The following is a 17660-nucleotide window of genomic DNA, read 5'->3' as shown; positions in this document are numbered from 1 at the left end:
CAGCTGTCCTATCAAATAAAGGCAAAAGGGCCAAAAATATAACTTAAAAAAAAAAAAAAAAAAGCTAAACTTGTAAAAACCATAGGAAGACACTTTATCTTATTCTGGTGAGCATTGCAGTCATTATAAACTAGATAAGCTCTGGAGCACTGATGTAAGAGAAGTAAACAGAGAAGGGAGCATGATTTATGTAGATGAAGAAACATTTCCCATGGCGCAGGGGAGTGATGGTACTGAAGTCTTCTTGAGGCTGAGAGATTATGGCACTGAAGTTGCTATTGGTAAGACAAGTTAGAGATATAGAGATAGTGAATGGTGTCATGGAAAAGTATACGGTGTCCAAATTTATTTGTTTAAAAAATGACTTTCTTATTTGTGTCTGTAAATTCTGAAGGTGGCAGGCATGCTGATTTATTATATCCTCTCTGGGGGACACCATCCTTTTGGTGATAAAGCCTATGAATGTGAGTACAACATTCATAAAAGGAGGTTAAGTCTGGACCATGTTCAAGATGTGGTGACAAAGTATCTCATTGAGTGGATGATCAATGAAGAACTAAGGAAGAGACCGAGAGTTGAAGAATGCCTGAGTCATCCTTTCTTCTGGAGCCCAGAGAAGTAAGACAAAAATGTTGATGGACTAACAGTCAGAGTCATTGATGTCACTAGAACTCAGACTTTGGTAACAGTGGTAGTCTGTACCAAATTTCAAATTGTTGGTATTTATTATGGCTTGCATTTAAGAAGAGTTTTGTTTTTCATATTTTTCAAACATACACCGTTTGTTTTCAATGTTGCTCCTTCAAGAGATTAGAGTATTTGAGGATTGGAAACCAGGAGGAAGTGGCAAAGTTTAAAAATGATGAGCCAGAGTAAATTTCTTCAATGGGAAAATGTGCCAAGGACAGATCCTTCAAAGAGTGGAAAAATCAGGTAACTAATACATAATGTTTTGATTCAGAACCCCGCTAGTTTTAGTGTCTGAATTTCAATGTGAAAGTGTAACTATAACTCTTTTTCTGTTACAGTTCCCACCAGAATTGGTCCAGAAATTGGATGGCAAAAGGAAAACCTACTCTGACAACATTTTGGGACTGCTGTGCTTCATGAGAAACCTCCTTGAGCACTAGTAAGTCAAAATTAGTTAATTTGTTAGCACTTTAATGTGTTTCCTCTCTGATCTTTTGATATGGTTATCTTTTAGCAACCAAATATGATATCTGATTTTTCAGGGGTCTGTTAAAATACTTCAAACGAGAAATCAAGTGATCAATCAACTCTCTTCAATTGTCAGAAGTCAGCTGCCAAATTTAGTCTCTATTCCAGGGAGTGAAAACAGCAGATAGAGGTCCAAATAAACCCAGAGTCCCCTCCAGAAAAGACTGAAAATGTACCCACAGACCACCATTGTGTTTTTTGTAAAGTACTCTTCCTATTGTTGTTATGATTGAAACACATCGCACCTCACTTTTACATGATTAAAAAATAATCACATCTCATGGGAATTTGATCCAGAAACTAAACACACATCCTTCAAGAACCACAATTATGTCCAAGGGGTCGGACCTGTAAGACACTGACTCAGCATGATACATTTGGTCTTCTCTAAAACTTCTCAACAACCCAGGTTTTCTGTTTTATACTTCAGACCCATATTTAGTTATTCGGCACGCGTTCCATCTTTTAACTCACATTAAAGAAAAACACAATTTCAAACTCAGAATATACAACACTAAATGAGAGTTGGGATGTGGTGTGTAATGTTAATGAATATATTTATACTTTGCAGCGTTTTTTAAACATGTTGCTGTCATTAAATGTAAAATAAGAAAATATATTTATTTTAAACGATTACATTTTTAAGTTCAATGTTGTCTGCACTGTTTTCTATTATTTAAGGATTGAAATGATTCATCAAAATCTGTTTTTAAGCATTTTACACAGCACTCCACCCATATGTGTTGGGGTTGTATAATCCGACCTGTAACTAATGTTGTAACATTGTTCATGATGTATTAACATTGTTTCTGAAAACTGACTGTGAGTCACTGGATATGATGTCTAGTGGGTTTTTTTAGAAAACAGTGTCACAGCCCAGCTTAAAAGCCTGTCAAAGTCTTAACGTAAACTAAGAGAAAAACATCTTCAGTTGAACTTCCAGAAAAAGAAAACTTCCCCCAAATATTATTTGTGCATTTACCAGAAGGTTGTAAAATATTGGCATACACCAGCACACTGTCTCAGATATTCTTCATGATACTTTTCTTGATTTTCAGTGACGAGGATGCTGCCAAAGTGGATTTGATGTCGACATTTCCTGAACTATTTTGGATATGTGTATATATTTGCAGTAAGACACAGGTGGAATTCAAGGCCAGCCCTGAAGAAAATGTTTCCAGGAGACAAAATTGCCACCAGAGCAGCAATGGCACCAACTGACTCTGACGAACATGTCAATTTAGCAATTCAAGAATCTCAACCAATACTCAATAAGACAAATGAAGAGTAACTCCAAGCACATCAACTCAGTCCTTCAGTTTTAATTAAGATCTATTGTTTGATAAAAATCAGACTTTGCTGCCACTGAGACAATTTGAAGGACCTGCTGAGAGCAATAAAACCTGTTGTTGGGTGATTTTATATCGGGCAGTAAATCCTATGTTAACCCACTGCTGTAGAAGTTCAAAGTACACTATGTAGAAAAAAACGATGTAAACGCTCCTGTTGAAAAAGTTTCATGTCAATGAAATACAAAATCATGTCTCAGATAATTCTTTAAGAACAAAAGCCTGTAAGTCCAGACTGTGGATGATATCTTATATTTCTAGTTTGAGTATTTTGTCTTTGTATTTTCTATATTTTCAAATCTTCTGTCATCTTTTCATCTTACATTGTACAGAGAGGTGCAGTGTTCATAAATTACTGTATGACAGACTGAATTGTTTGTTAATTATTTTAAAGAGTACTGTAGAACACTTATTAATATAAAGGACCTGTTATCCTACAAGCATTGTATAATTGATCCCCAGCATATTTACATTCAGGAGTGGTAAAATGGAATAAAATTGACTCTAATACAACAAACCCGTGTATTTTGATACTTTGATAAGAAAATACATGAAGTTCGGTCTTGGTGGTCACTAAATACTGTTTGCAGGAGACCAGGGCTCGAGTCAAATGAGAAAAAAAAGAGTTAATGATTAACTAGATCACATCACTGCCCTGAAAGAGATGCCAAGGTTTGAAACTGGGTGTTGGTACTTGACTTACTGGAATTTTAACCCTTGGCATTCCGACAAGCTTCCTCTTCCTGTTAGAGCATCCTGTTAATAGTCACTGAGGAAAACTGGGGGCAGAAAGTTGTAATTTGTTTGTAAAATCTCAAACTCATGGTAGGTTCACACCCTTATGCTCCTACATTCACATTTTTAAAAACTTTGTGGACTTGTATTGCGATTAGAAAATGCTGTGTGGGCAGGGCACAACGCAGACTTGACACTGATAATGTGGGCAGGGCACAACGCAGACTTGACACTGATAATGAACCTGATCTCCACGCCCAATGCTTGCTGAACTTTGAGGAAGAGGAACAAAAGAGAGAAAGAAGAATCAGAGTGAGAGTCAGTACAGACGGAGCGCGGCTGGAAATACCCAACTCTGAATCTGTAAGTTTGTTTTCTTATCCTTATTCAACACTTGAATTGAAAACATGTAGCTCAAATGATTTCATAGTTTACTTGAATAAGAGATGCTGATTCTGTAGTGTTATAGTGATGTTATCATAATTTGAAATTGTGATAGTTCATGTGTCTGCCCATCCTGTTTAACATTATTTATAGCTAAGGACATTGAAAGATATATTCGGCTTCCAGGTTTATGTAGAAGCACTAAGTCGAGGTGTCTCACTTCAGAAACAATAAAATGTAGAACCACCGTACTCTTTGGTCCAAATTACCTTACTGTTTACTTGATGTTCCCTAATCAGAAATACAGTCAATAAAGGAGAGTTTTAAAGAAGCACAGTTGAACTGTATTACCTACATGAACTTATCAGGTGAGGTGTGTTTGAAGAACAGCTTTTTTATTTCCGGTTGACTTGTGCCTTCTGGTTTCTGAATGACTCATCCAAATGTTAAGGTAGTGAATGGAGTTTTGTTTGAGCTTCTCATTGTGTTCAAAAATTCTAGTTTAAAAAAATGAACAGAAATAATTTTAATGTTATTTGAGTGTTAGGTTGTATCTGTCTGTTTTTATTAATTTAAAATAGCACCAAATGTTGTCACAGTCTTGTAATATTTTTTGCACACATTTCTTTCACAGTTGCTGAAGCAAAGAAATGAACGTCTTCACAGAGATACAACTGCAAGCCTCCCAAATAAGAGAGACACATCGTTTAATACAGTGTATAAAAGAAAATAACCATGATGAGCTGAAAGACTTACTGAAGGAGAGCAACGTCAATCAAGCTTACCTATGTGCTGCGTGTAATGACTACATAACCCCACTGATTGCGGCTGTTATTAGCCACAACAAGAGCATTTTTACTTTACTTTTGAAGAAGAGTGCAAACCCAGATGTTGTTTCTCAGAGAGGCTTAACAGCTTTGCATTATGTCTCAATATGCAAAGCACCCCCTTTTTTTGTGGAGAAACTGCTTGAAGCAAAAGCAAATCCAAATGGGTGGAATCAACAGTTATTCTCACCCCTGCATTATGCTGCCTTCAACGACAGGGACGATGTCTTCAAATTACTTATTTCTGCTGGAGCACTGATAACTCTGTCACCCATCACTGATCCTGATTATATCAGTCATGATGAAAAAATATATCAGAAGATTCAGAACCTTTCACTGAAAGGAGATGAACTGTGCTCCAAAGTCAGTTTTTTCCTGAATGTTGTTCAGGCCGTCAGAAAGAAAAAATCTGATGAAGTTTTTCAAACCTTTGATAGTGACATGCTGCTGGAGCATCCTCAGAATCATCTGACCATAATAGAGATACTTTTCAATGTAACTGGACCAGATGCAGAAAAGTACCAACAGAGAAGTATCACATGGCTGAAGGACACTGGCAATGTGGAGTCCTACATTGCAGGTGTGATCAGTCGCTTTCCAAACATGTCACAGGAATGTTTAAATCAGCTAATTGTTACTATACATGCAGTTTTGTGTACAGTTGAAGATGTACAACATGAACAAGCATGTGCCCTGATCCCACTACTACTGGAACAGCTTGGCTCAGAAAAGAGACCTGATGTATGTGAATTCATTCTGCAAACTCTTTATGTGATAACACAGAAAACAAAAGACAAAAATGACTTTGATCCTGCCTTCATCGAGAAGATGTGCAGAACAATAGCTCCATTTGTGCATGAGAAACACTCCACAGACACAAGAGTCCTCACCTATGGCATATTTGGAAACTTGCTCTCGTTCGATAATGCAGTAAACTTCATTACATCAGCAGGGGTAACTTCAGTGCCTGATGACATACTGACATCTGCAGGTATGAAAATACTAAAAGATCTTAAAGAAGTGATCAGAAGACTGAAAAATAATCTTAGCAAATCAAACTCAGAGTGTGAAGACTTACCTGGGTCCAAGAAAAAGAAGAAAAATAAAAAGAAGAAGAAAAAGAAGGGGAGGCAAGGAGACCCAAATGATGATGACGTTAGCTCTAGCACTGAAGTAACAGCAGCAGAGCAATTCAACATCAACACTACTGCAACATCAACACAACGCAGTTGGAATAAAGTCAGTGAGAGGTGGAGAGGAAAACTAGAGAAGCTCTGGAGCACTGATAAAGTAACCCGACTAGGGAGCATGATTTATGTGAATAATGAAGAATTTCGCATAGCAAAGGGGAGCGATGGTACTGAAGTCTTCTTGGGACTGAGAGATGATGGCACTGAAGTTGCTCTAAAGAAGATGACAAAAAGCAACTATCGAGAGCTGAAGAATGAGGAAGGATTTCTACGACTTCCAGAGCTGGATCATCAATCCATCGTGCGATATGTTGACTTTGCAGATGATGACAACTTTGGATATCTTGGTCTCCAACTTTGTGAGTACACCCTGGAAGAATGCATCACCGCAAATAAAGATGGTGGTCCGGAGGAGAAGAATCTTGTCCATCAGGTCCTTGAGAGTTTGAAGGTGCTCCATGGCCAAAAACCTCAGATTCTTCACCGAGATCTGAAACCACAAAATGTTCTGCTTGGTAAGACAAGTTAGAGATATAGAGTTAGTGAACAGTTTCATGGAAAAGTATACAGTGTCCAAATTTTTATCATCATGTATGTGTTTTCTACTTGATTTTTTTTCTCATAGATGTCACTGGGAGGGCAAAGTTAGCTGATTTTGGCATCAGTAGACGGATTGCCAAAGGTCAAACTACTATTCGCACAGGACCTGCTGGAACAAAGTGCTGGAAGGCAAAGGAGACTATAATAGCAAAAGCTGACGTACCGTACAAGTCCAACACTGATGTGCAGGCAAGTATTTACACATAAACTTAATTGATGATTTCCTGAAAGATCACTTTCCTAATTGTGTCTGTTAACTCTGAAGGTGGCAGGCATGCTGGTTTATTATATCCTCTCTGGGGGACACCATCCTTTTGGTGACGAGGATTATAAATGTGAGAGCAACATCGTTGAAGGCAGATACATTTTAGACCATGTTCCAGATGTGGTGGCAAAGGATCTCATTGAGTGGATGATCAATGAAGAACCAAGGAAGAGACCGAAAGTTGAAGAATGCCTGAATCATCCTTTCTTCTGGGGCCCACGGAAGTAAGACAGAAATGTTGATGGACTGATAGTCAGTCATTGATGTCACTAGAACTCAGACTTTGGTAACAGTGATATTCTGTTCAAAATTTCAAATTGTTGGTTTTTATGATGGCTTGGGTTCAATAACAGGTTTGTTTTTCATATTTTTCAAACATGCAACATGAATTTTCAATGTCGCTTCTTCAGGAGATTAGAGTATTTGAAACAGATTGGAAACCAGGACGAAGTGGCAAAGTTTAAAGATGCTGATCCAGAGTTAATTTCTTCGATGGAAAGATGTGCCGAGGACAGATCCTTCAAAGAGTGGAAAAATCAGGTAACTAATACATAATGTTTTGATTCAGAACCCCGCTAGTTTTTATGTCTGAAATTTAAATGTAAAAGTATAACTATAACATTTTTTTGTGTTACAGTTCCCACTAGAATTGGTCCAGAAGTTGGATGGCAAGAAGAAAACCTACTCTGACAACATTTTGGGACTGCTGCGCTTCATGAGAAACCTCCTTGTGCACTAGTAAGTTAAAATGAGTTAAAAATGTCAGCTTTTTAATATGTCTCCTCTCTGATTTCATGATACTGTTCTCTCCCCTCTCCTTTTTCTTTATTGACCTACATCACACCTTTCAACAATGCCACAATAAATAAATACAGAAAAGTTAATTATCTTTTTGCTACCACACATAATGTAAATATCATTGCGCCATATGTCAAATGGTTTGAAAATAATTACAAACAGTTCCCTTCTTTATGGACACAAACATTTGTTTTTAATTCTGTTTTACTTTTCTATTTCCAGTCCAAAGGAGGCAGATGAAGTTAAACTGAAATCAATGTTTCCTGCTCTATTTGGCTGCGTATACACATGTGCAAAAAGCAGAGAGTGGAATTCAAGGCCTGACCTGAAGGGATTGTTTAAAAGAGAAGAGTTTCCAGGAGACGACATGACCACCACAGCTGCAGTCTCATCTACAAACACTGATGAAAATGTGAAAAGTCCGATCCAAGAATCTCAAACATCCACTAAACCTACTGAAAAGTGACACCAGGATCAAAGCACCAGGTACTTGATTTAGCAGCATCTTGATTCAGATGTTAACTAGGCCTGGTGTCACAGAGTGGACTTGAATTAACTGTTGCTGTATGCAATATCACCACTAGCTGGATGATTATCATGACAACAAATCCTACATTTGTATTTTGCTGTGGAAGCACAAGTAGCAACAACACATCTGGAAGCCTCTTGATGTTGGAGGCCTGGCTCTTTGACATGAGCTATAACTAGGAGAGATTTTTTAACATTGAAACATGTGATCTGTGCTCTTATAGAAGGCAGTCACATGCATAAATCTATGAGAGAATTAAAAATCAAACTAAGAATAAAAGTCCAGCAAAGAGAGAATAATGAAAAAGTGATAACATTTTAAAATCATGCCTCAGAACAGAGCTCTGGGTTGTATTAAGTTTTTCTGTGTCTATTTTTTAATTGCATGTATTTCTCTGTCTTTCACATTTGAAAGACATTTAAAGTGTTTGTAAAATTCAACATGTCACACTGTAAAGCTGTATTTTTTCTTTCTTTATATAAGTGTACCGTATAAAGGGCCTTGTTGTGGGTCAAGACCTCTTCCATACAAGCCAGGGAACATAAATTACCTAACTACAAGTTTAGGAATGTGATTGGCCTGAAGCCACATGACAAAAACCCAGCACAAATATCTGAGGGTTGCTCAAAAAAAATCAGATGAGAACCACTAATCAACTCAATTCTTTACTTTTGATGTCCGCTAGATTTCATTTCTGGATTTTTGAGTGTTACTTAATGTAAGAATAACTCATGTTTTGGTCAATAAAATATGATGTCACAAGATAAGCCCTGGCTTGTATTTTTTTTATTGATTATATAACATCAGATTTTATACATGTCTTAATAAAATGTCCTTCTCCTAAAGGCTGAAGGTTGTTCTTTTAACCTTTATTAATGAATACTAGCTTAAGTCGTAGATGGATACCATATCAGACACAAAACAACTTTATACACTATCATCATGTGTGCATGCCCCCACTACAGGGTATAACGTGTCGTATGTTCAAAATGGAAGTTACCCTGACAGCTCAGCAGGGTTCATTTTGTAATGTGCATACTGTCAAATATGTTATCTTTACACTGCAGGAAATGGTTATTGGTTGGGTTCAGGAAGTGGTTGGTCACAGTTCAGGGTAAAAAAAAAACGTTTTCATCACGAAGCTGTCAGAATCACTTGTGGAAATTTATACTTCCTTGAAAGTGCGTCTCACTTTTACCTTCAGTTAGGCGCTTTTATCTGGAAATATAAAAGTCTCTATTTAATGATGCCTTTAAGTGACAACTGCACCATCAGCTAACACACTGTCTGTGAGTCACAGATAACAACTGATCTGAATTCAGTGCTGGTGAATAAAACTGGCATTTCTCAATGCATTGAAAAATAACAATAGAAAAAAAGGGAAACTTCTACAATTCCTGTATAAACAGATATACAAATAAGAAAGAGATAGAACCCAATTGTAGTCTGTTAGAGGTTTAAGAGTTTCATGACTACACAACACAAAAACGCACCAAGCAAAAAAAACCCTTTCCTTTTTCCAGACAGCAAAAGTCTTAAAAGCAAAAATTTTATATTATTGTATCTGAGGCTCTGATCCTCAGAATGAAGATGTTACATGAAAGTTTTTACTGAAAATGTGTTTTTGTTTTCAGCTTTTGGCCATTCCTATATTTTGTGTGTAAAGTGGATGATTTTTTTCTGTGATACTTTAAAGTTTAATATGTCTGAGTTTCTTACTGGCTTAAAGCCTAAAGAGAAATAATTAAGCTGGTCTGCAGAAAATGAGCCTACCTGAGTCACTATGTCTCATGTGCTGCTCTGAATTAACCTGCTTCTACTGATGCTCTCATTTATTGGAACTCATCACCTCAGGGGTCATGTGAAGAAAAGCAGGAAAGTAAAAGTAATGACACATGTTTTATGTTTATGGTTTGATTTTAAATTTTAACAAATATTTTTGTGATATTTGTATAAGAATGGATAAAATGTGCAATTTTAAATAACAACAAAATGGCAAACACTGACAAAGTTATTCTTGAGGTCGTGACTCAAAAAGGTTGAGCACCACAGCCCTCAGGAGTCCCAGCCCTCACTAAGAGAACCACTGCCCTCGATGACATTATGCTGCTCTTTGTACTTTCATCATGGATTATAGGCAATCCAACAACAACCAATCCAGGAGGAGGAGGCATCCTCTGGAAGTGGACTTTGCAAGTTTGTTTTCCTATCCATTCATTTAACACTTATAAAATATATCCTACATTTTTCAGACTTGGATTGCGTTTTAAAATGCTGTGTGCGCATGACACAACACGCCCTTGACACGGAAATTAACTTCTCTCACCCCTCCACTCTTCCTCTTCCTGTTACTTTGAGGAAGAGATACAAAAGCGAGAAAGTCAGTACAGACAAAGGGCAGCATGGAGCTGGGCTAAATCCGTCATACTTCTGCGGATTGAATTTGTAAGTTTGTTTTCTTATCCTCATTTAACTCTTGATTTCAAAATATATAATGTATATTGTATCATAATTTGCTCTAATAAGAGAAGATGATTCCTGTATAAACCTTTGCTTGATCACCATCACCATTGTTATAGTTTTTTGATATCGTGACAGTTCATATGTGTATCCATCATGTATAAAATCATATATGGCGAAGGACATTCAAACCTGTATTCGCTTTTCATGTTTAAGAGGAAGTGCAGAGTTGAGGTGTGGCACTCCCGGTGCATTTGCAAGTCAAAGCTAGAAACATGACACACTATCACGAGCATTACAAGTTATCAAATATAAGACCAGAACAATCTGGCACTTGTGTCCATATTATCTTAGATTGACTTGTTGCACCTTAATCAGCATATAATGTACATAAAGGAGACTTTTGAAGTAGTGTTATCAAATGAGTTAATCTACATGTATATTTAACACTGGAGCTGGTTTCTGAATTAAAAGCTGTCAGGTCAAATTATCCTCCTAAATACAAAATTAGGAAATGTGATTTTGTTCGAGCCTCTCAATGCAGTTGAAGAGTACACTCCTAGAAAACCAACAGCGGGAATCTTTGAAGTTTTCAAGACTGACTTTTTTTGTTTATTTCCCATTTAAAATGGCACAAAATGTTTTCACTAATAACTCCACTTCTTTATCATGTTTTTTTACACAGTTTCTCTGTAGCAAAGAAATGGATCCAGCAATACATAAGCTCACACAGCTACCATTTGATCACACTGTATTGGAAACACATCCTGTAATACAGTGTATCATTGACAACAATCTCAATGAGCTGAAAAGCTTGCTGAATGACAACAACGTCAATGAAGTTTACCCATGTGTAAAGTGTAATGACTACATATCCCCACTGATTGCGGCTGTTATTAGTCACAACAAGAGCATTTTTATTTTCCTTTTGGAGAAGGGTGCAAACCCAGATGATGTCTCCAGGGGAGGCTTAACAGCTTTGCACTATGTCCCACTCTCTGAAGCACCCCCTCTTTTTGTGGAGAAGCTGCTTGAAGCAAAAGCAAATCTAAGTGGGTGGAATCAACAACCACTCACACCCCTGCTTATTGCTGCCATCAACAACAGGGACGATGTCTTCAAATTACTTATATCTGCCGGAGCACTAACATCATCACCTATCACTGATCCTGATTGTATCAGTCATGATGAACAAATATCTCAGAAGATTCGTAACCTTTCACTGAAAGGAGATGAACTGTGCTCAAAAGTCAGTTGTTTCCTGGATGTTGTACGCGCTCTCAATAAGAAACAACCTGATGAAGTTTTTCAAACCTTTAGTCACATGTTGCAGGAGCACCCTCAGACTCACCTGACCATGATTGAGACACTATTTAATGTAACTGGACCAGATGCAGAAGAGTACCAACAGAGAAGTATCACATGGCTGAAGGACAATGGCAATGTGGACTCCTACATTGCAGGTGTGATCAGTCGCTTTCCAAACATTTCCCAGGAATGTTTAAATCAGCTAATTGTTACTATACATGCAGTTTTGTGTCCCGGTAAACAGGTACAACATGACCAAGCATGTGACCTGATCCTACTACAACTGGAACAGCTTGGCTCAGAAAAGAGACCTGATGTATGTGAATTCATTCTGCAAACTCTTTATGTGATAACACAGAAAACAAAAGACAAAAATGAATTTGATCCTGCCTTCATCGAGAAGATGTGCAGAACAATAGCTCCGTTTGTGCATGAGAAACACTCCACTAAAACAAGAGTCTTCACCTATGGCATATTTGGAAACTTGCTCTCATTCGATAATGCAGTAAACTTCATTACATCAGAGCCTGATGACATATCTGCAGAAATGAATCAACTGAAAAATCTTAAAGAAGTGATCAGACGACTGAAAAACTCAGTGTGTGAAGACGTACCGGGGTCCAAGACAGAGAAGAAAAAGTCAGAAAAGCAAGGAGAGCTAAATGATGATGAAGTTAGCTCTACTAGCACCGAAGTAACAGCAGCTGAGCAATTCAACGTCAACACCACTGCAAAATCAACACAACGCAGATGGGTTAAAGTCAGCGAGAAGTGGAGAGAAAAACTACAGGAAATTTTTAGCACAGATGAAAGTAAAGTAACCAGAGTAGGGAGCATGATTTATGTGAAAAATGAAAAATTTCGCATAGAGCAGGGGAGTGAGGGTACTGAAGTCTTCTTGGGACTGAGAGATGATGGCACTGAAGTTGCTGTGAAGAGAATGAATAAATGCAACTATCAAGTACTGAAGAACGAGGAAGTATTTCTACGACTTCCAGAGCTGGATCATCAAGCCATCGTGCGATATGTTGACTTTGCAGAGGATGAGGACTTTGGATATCTTGGTCTTCAACTTTGTGAGTACACCCTGGAAGAATGCATCACCACCAATAAAGATGGTGGTCCGCAGGAGAAGAATCTTGTCCGTCAGGTCCTTGAGAGTTTGAACGTGCTCCATCAAGATCCTCCAATTCTTCACCGAGATCTCAAACCATCAAATGTTTTGATTGGTAAGACAAGTTAGATATATAGAGAAAGTGAACGGTGTTATGGAAAAGTATACAGTGTCCAAATTTGTTATCATAATTTATACATTTTCTACTTGATTTTTTCCCCCCCATAGATGCTACTGGGAGGGCAAAGTTAGCTGATTTTGGCATCAGTAGACGGATGCCCAAAGGTCAAACTACTTATCGCACAGGACCTGCTGGAACAAAGTGCTGGAAGGCCAAGGAGACTATAATAGCAAAAGCTGACGTACCGTACAAGTCCAACACTGATATACAGGCAAGTTCTGTTACACAAACTTAATGATGATGATTTCCTGAAAGATCACTTTCTTAATTGTGTCTGTTAATTCTTAAGGTGGCAGGCATGCTGATTTATTATATCCTCTCTGGGGGACACCATCCTTTTGGTGACGAAGATTATGATTGTGAGTACAACATCGTTAAAGGGATTTACAATCTGGACCATGTTCAAGATGTGGTGGCAAAGGATCTCATTGAATGGATGATCAATGAAGAACCAAGGCAGAGACCGAAAGTTGAAGAATGCCTGAGTCATCCTTTCTTCTGGGGCCAACAGAAGTAAGACAGAAATGTTGATGGATTTATTGATTGATGTCATACCTTGTCAAGCAGTTGTTTATTTTCTACAGGATGACAGTGGGAGTTTTCTTGGTTGGTCTGCAACTTTTTTGCGAAAAATATCTCTAAATGTACTTGATGAAATTGCACAAAAATTGGAAAATTCAGTGGGTAACAATACACATTTTCAGGCCTGTTAAAGAGGTGTTGACAACGCTTTGCTTACTAGTGCATAGGAAAAGTAATAAACGTCTCCTGCCATACACCCATTTCTAATATCCAAGGCCAGGTCAATGTGGTAGCAGATGAAGCAACTCCAACTCCCCTCTCCCCATCAGTATTTTCTAGCTCGAGAGGGTTCCCAAATACTCCCAGGTCAAATGAAGTATTACCTACAGTGAGCTATTGATCTAACTCTTGTCCGATCAACCTGACCTCATGGTGTCTTTTCTTCCAATCCAATCTATCAGACATCCAGCCCATCATATTAGCTAATAAATACCAAACACAAATCATAACTCAGGATGATGGGAAGGTTTTTTGTTTAGTAGGTATTTGATCATAAAACAAAGTACTTGAGAAACCTCCAATTTGAACTGATGGTGGTACGAAACGGAACATTGGATGACGTATGGAAAGATGGCAATGATTTATCCCAGAGGTTCCCAAACTTTTTCCCTTCTGGTCATTCAAAATGTGAACAAGCCCTTCCTTCCCCTCACTATACGCAAGGCTTTCATGCCTTTATTCAAAGAGGATTGGACGGTTGATAGAGCAGGAAACCGGATTTGAGAGTGGGAAGTGACATCTGGGGAAAAGGACCACAGGTTGGAATTGAACCCGTAAGGACTATAGCCTCTATACATGGTACGCTCAACTTAACCACTCGGCCATCCCAGTACCCCAACAGGTTGGTTTTTAATATTTTATCTAACTTATGCCATAAATATCACATTTCACTCTTCCAGGAGGGTCAGATATCTGAAAGAGATTGGAAACCTGGACAAAGTGACTGATAAGCAATTGGAATCATGGCTGGAAAAATGTGCCACGGATGGATCCTTCAACGGGTGGAAAAATCAGGTGACCTCGATATAAAACATTTTTTTTATTATTTGACCCCCTCTAATTTCTAACTTATATCTCCTGTTTTGTTTTCTAGTTTCCACCAGAGTTAGTCCAGATAATGGAGAAAAGGAGACGCTATGCTGACAACATTCTTGATCTGCTAAGATTCATACGAAACGCCATTGTGCACCAGTAAGTTATAATTGAAAAAAAAAAACATGATTTAATGATGTGTTTTACTTTTGATTTGTTAATACTCTTTTACTCCCTCTTCTTTGACTCAAACATGACCTACACCACACCTTTCAATATGGCCGTATCCATTTTTGCCAGTGTCTGCTCTCCTACTCTTCAAGTTAATTTTGTTTCTGTTATTGGTAAACACCGAAATGTTAAAGACTTTTTGCTACAAATTACTTCTGTGATTTTCCAGTCTTTTAAAATTCTTCGATGTGTCACAACCTTGTTCAAAAGTAACAAAATGAAACAATTTCCAACTCAAAATGCCTGAAGGTCTGCTCTTCAGGCCTGATGAATTTTTCAAACAGGAGTAAAAATCACAGGTTGAACTTTTTGCAACTAGAACTCATTATGTAAATATCATTGCTTCGTATGTCAAAAGGTTTGGACATGTTCACATACAGTTCCCTACTTTATGGACACAAACATTTGTTTTTAATACTGTTTTACTTTTCTTTTTCCAGTCCAAAGGAGGCAGACAAACTTGATCTGATATCAATGTTTCCTGCTCTATTTGGCTGCGTATACAAATTTGCAGAAAGCAGAGAGTGGAACTCAGAGCCAGCTCTGAAGGGAATGTTTAGAAGAGAAGAGTTTCCAGGAGACGATATGACCACCAAAGCTGCAGTCTCATCTACAAACTCTGAGGAAAATGTGAAAAGTCCGATCCAAGAAACTCAAACATCCACTAGACCTACTGAAAAGTGACACCAGGATAAAAGCACCAGGTACTTGATTTAGCAGAATCTTGATTCAGATGTTAAGTAGGCCTGCTGTCACCGAGTGGACTTGAATGAACTGCTGCTAAATAATTAATCATGACGAAAAAATCCTACATTTGTATTTTGCTGTGGTAGCATAAGTAGCAACAACACAAATCTCGAAGCCTCTTGATGTTGGAGGCCTGGCTCTTTGAAATTAGCTATTCATAGTATAGATTTTTTAACATTGAAACATGCGATCTGTGCTCTTATAGAAGGAAGTCACATGAATAAATCTATGAGAGACTAAAAATCAAACTAAGAATAAAAGTCCAGCAAAGAGAGATTAATGAAAAAAGTGATAACATTTTAAAATTCATGCCTCAGAAGTTTACCAGTAGCATGACGAAGGAGCTCTGGATTAGGTTAAGTTTTTCTGTGTCTATTTTTTAATTGTATGTATTTCTACCTTTACAATGTTTTTTAAAATACATGTCACACTATATTGTTGGATTTGATTTTGTTCATATAAGTGTACCGTATAAAGGTCCTTGTTTTAGGTCAAGACCTCTTCTATGCAACCTGGGAACATAAATTACCGTTCTACAAGTTTAGGAATGTGATTGGCCTGAAGCCACATGACAAATAATCCAGCACAAATATGTGAGGGTGCTCAAAAAAAATCCAATGTGAACAACTAATCATTCTTTACTTTTGATGTCTTCGAGGTTATGTTGTTTAATTTTTGAGTATTACTTAGTGTAAGAATAACTTGTGTTTTGGTCAATAAAATATGATGTCACAACATTAACCCCGGCTTGTATTTTTTTTGATTGATTATATGACATCAGCTTTTATATGTCTTAATAAAATATCCTTCTCCTAAAGGCTGAAGGTTGTACTTTTAACCCTTATTAATGTATACTAGCTTAAGTTGTAAATGGATACCATATCAGACACAAAACAACTTTATACCCTATCATCATGTGTGCATGTCCCCACTAAAGGGTATAAAATGTTGTATGTTCAAAATGGAAGTTACCCTGACAGCTCAGTAGGGTTCATTTTGTAATGTGCATACTGTCAGATATGTTATCTTTACACTGCAGGAAATGGTCATGGATTGGGTTCAGGAAGTGGTTGGTCACAGTTCAGGGTACAAAAAAAACCTGTTTCAGCACGGAGCTGTCACAATCACTTGTGGAAACGTATCCTTCCTTGAAAGTGCGCTCACATTCACCTTCAGTTAGGAGCTTTTATCTGGAAATATAAAAGTCTCTATTTAATGATGCATTTAGGTGACAACTGCACCATCAGCTAACAGACTGCCTGTGAGTCACAGATAACAACTGATCTGAATTCAGCACTGGTGAATAAAACTGGCATTACATTGAAAAACAACACTTGAAAAATCTTCTGAAACCTTTACAATTCCTGTATAAACAGATATACAAATAAGAAAGAGATAGGACCCAAATGTAGTCTGTTAGAGGTTTAAGAGTTTAATGACTACACAACACAAAAAGGCACCAAGCAAAAAACTTAAGTAAGGCTGGCAAGGGTTAAAGGGTAAAAGTAAGACAGGCAGTCCAACATGGCAGAGACATATGATAGAGAACGGGTACGTCTCAAAGGATTGAGTACAGTAACAGGGAAGGTCCAGAAAATACAAAAGTAAAAGGTTGGGACTCTTTACACATAGAACAAGGACACAAAGAGAAGCAGTGCCTCCCTTTGGCCATGGTGAAGTATCACACCTCTTTCCTTTTTCCAGACAGCAAAAGTCTTGAAAGCAAAAACTTTGAATTACTATATCTGAGGCTCTGATCCTCAGAGTGAATATGTTACATTAAAGTTTTTACAAAAAAGGTGTTTTTGTTTTCAGCTTTTGGCCATTCCTATATTTTGTGTGGAAAGTAGGTGTAGGAATATTTAAGCGATATCTAGTCTCAGACTTTTCATTAAAAGTCCTACTGCACCTCCGTCCTCTTGGTGAAGTTAAGGGGGGTAAGGTTGCCTTGAAGTCCACTTCTGGCCAAGTAAGGGCTCTAAGCAGGATTTGTTATGAGCTTCCCTTCCCATCAGCTCAGTAGACAACCTAAATATATTTCAGTACACCTACAAAATCAGTGAATGACACAAGTTTGATTTAAATATTTTTTTTTTGTAAGAACTACTTC

General features: G+C 37.6%; 2 protein-coding genes across 5 annotated transcripts; both read left to right on the top strand.

Annotated features, from left to right (window-relative positions):
- The first annotated feature begins 445 nt into the window (after positions 1-445).
- LOC117807077 (serine/threonine-protein kinase/endoribonuclease IRE1b-like) lies at positions 446-8662 on the top strand. Of its 3 annotated transcripts, XM_034676130.1 has the most exons (7): positions 3592-3665; positions 4321-6218; positions 6329-6492; positions 6569-6792; positions 6979-7108; positions 7206-7306; positions 7589-8662. In XM_034676130.1, exons 2-7 carry the CDS (start codon positions 4337-4339, stop codon positions 7830-7832), a joined length of 2745 nt encoding a protein of 914 aa, XP_034532021.1. In that variant the 5' UTR covers positions 3592-3665; positions 4321-4336; the 3' UTR covers positions 7833-8662. The 3 variants fall into 3 exon arrangements, with proteins under 3 accessions (XP_034532022.1, XP_034532023.1, XP_034532021.1); XM_034676131.1 differs by lacking the exons at positions 3592-3665; positions 4321-6218; positions 6329-6492; positions 6569-6792 and adding an exon at positions 446-618; XM_034676132.1 differs by lacking the exons at positions 3592-3665; positions 4321-6218; positions 6329-6492; positions 6569-6792 and adding an exon at positions 448-618 and having other exon boundaries at positions 6965-7108.
- A 1586-nt stretch (positions 8663-10248) lies between these two features.
- LOC117807041 (2-5A-dependent ribonuclease-like) lies at positions 10249-16291 on the top strand. 2 transcript variants are annotated; one of them, XM_034676081.1, is made up of 8 exons: positions 10249-10340; positions 11041-12080; positions 12357-12892; positions 13006-13169; positions 13248-13471; positions 14440-14554; positions 14634-14731; positions 15244-16291. In XM_034676081.1, exons 2-8 carry the CDS (start codon positions 11059-11061, stop codon positions 15485-15487), a joined length of 2403 nt encoding a protein of 800 aa, XP_034531972.1. In that variant the 5' UTR covers positions 10249-10340; positions 11041-11058; the 3' UTR covers positions 15488-16291. The 2 variants fall into 2 exon arrangements, with proteins under 2 accessions (XP_034531972.1, XP_034531971.1); XM_034676080.1 differs by having other exon boundaries at positions 11041-12892.
- Positions 16292-17660: the final 1369 nt, after the last annotated feature.

The sequence above is a fragment of the Notolabrus celidotus genome, chromosome 23, assembly GCF_009762535.1.
Source record: "Notolabrus celidotus isolate fNotCel1 chromosome 23, fNotCel1.pri, whole genome shotgun sequence".
In the NCBI taxonomy this organism is placed as follows: domain Eukaryota; kingdom Metazoa; phylum Chordata; class Actinopteri; order Labriformes; family Labridae; genus Notolabrus; species Notolabrus celidotus.
This window is presented reverse-complemented; position numbering and strand designations above follow the sequence as displayed.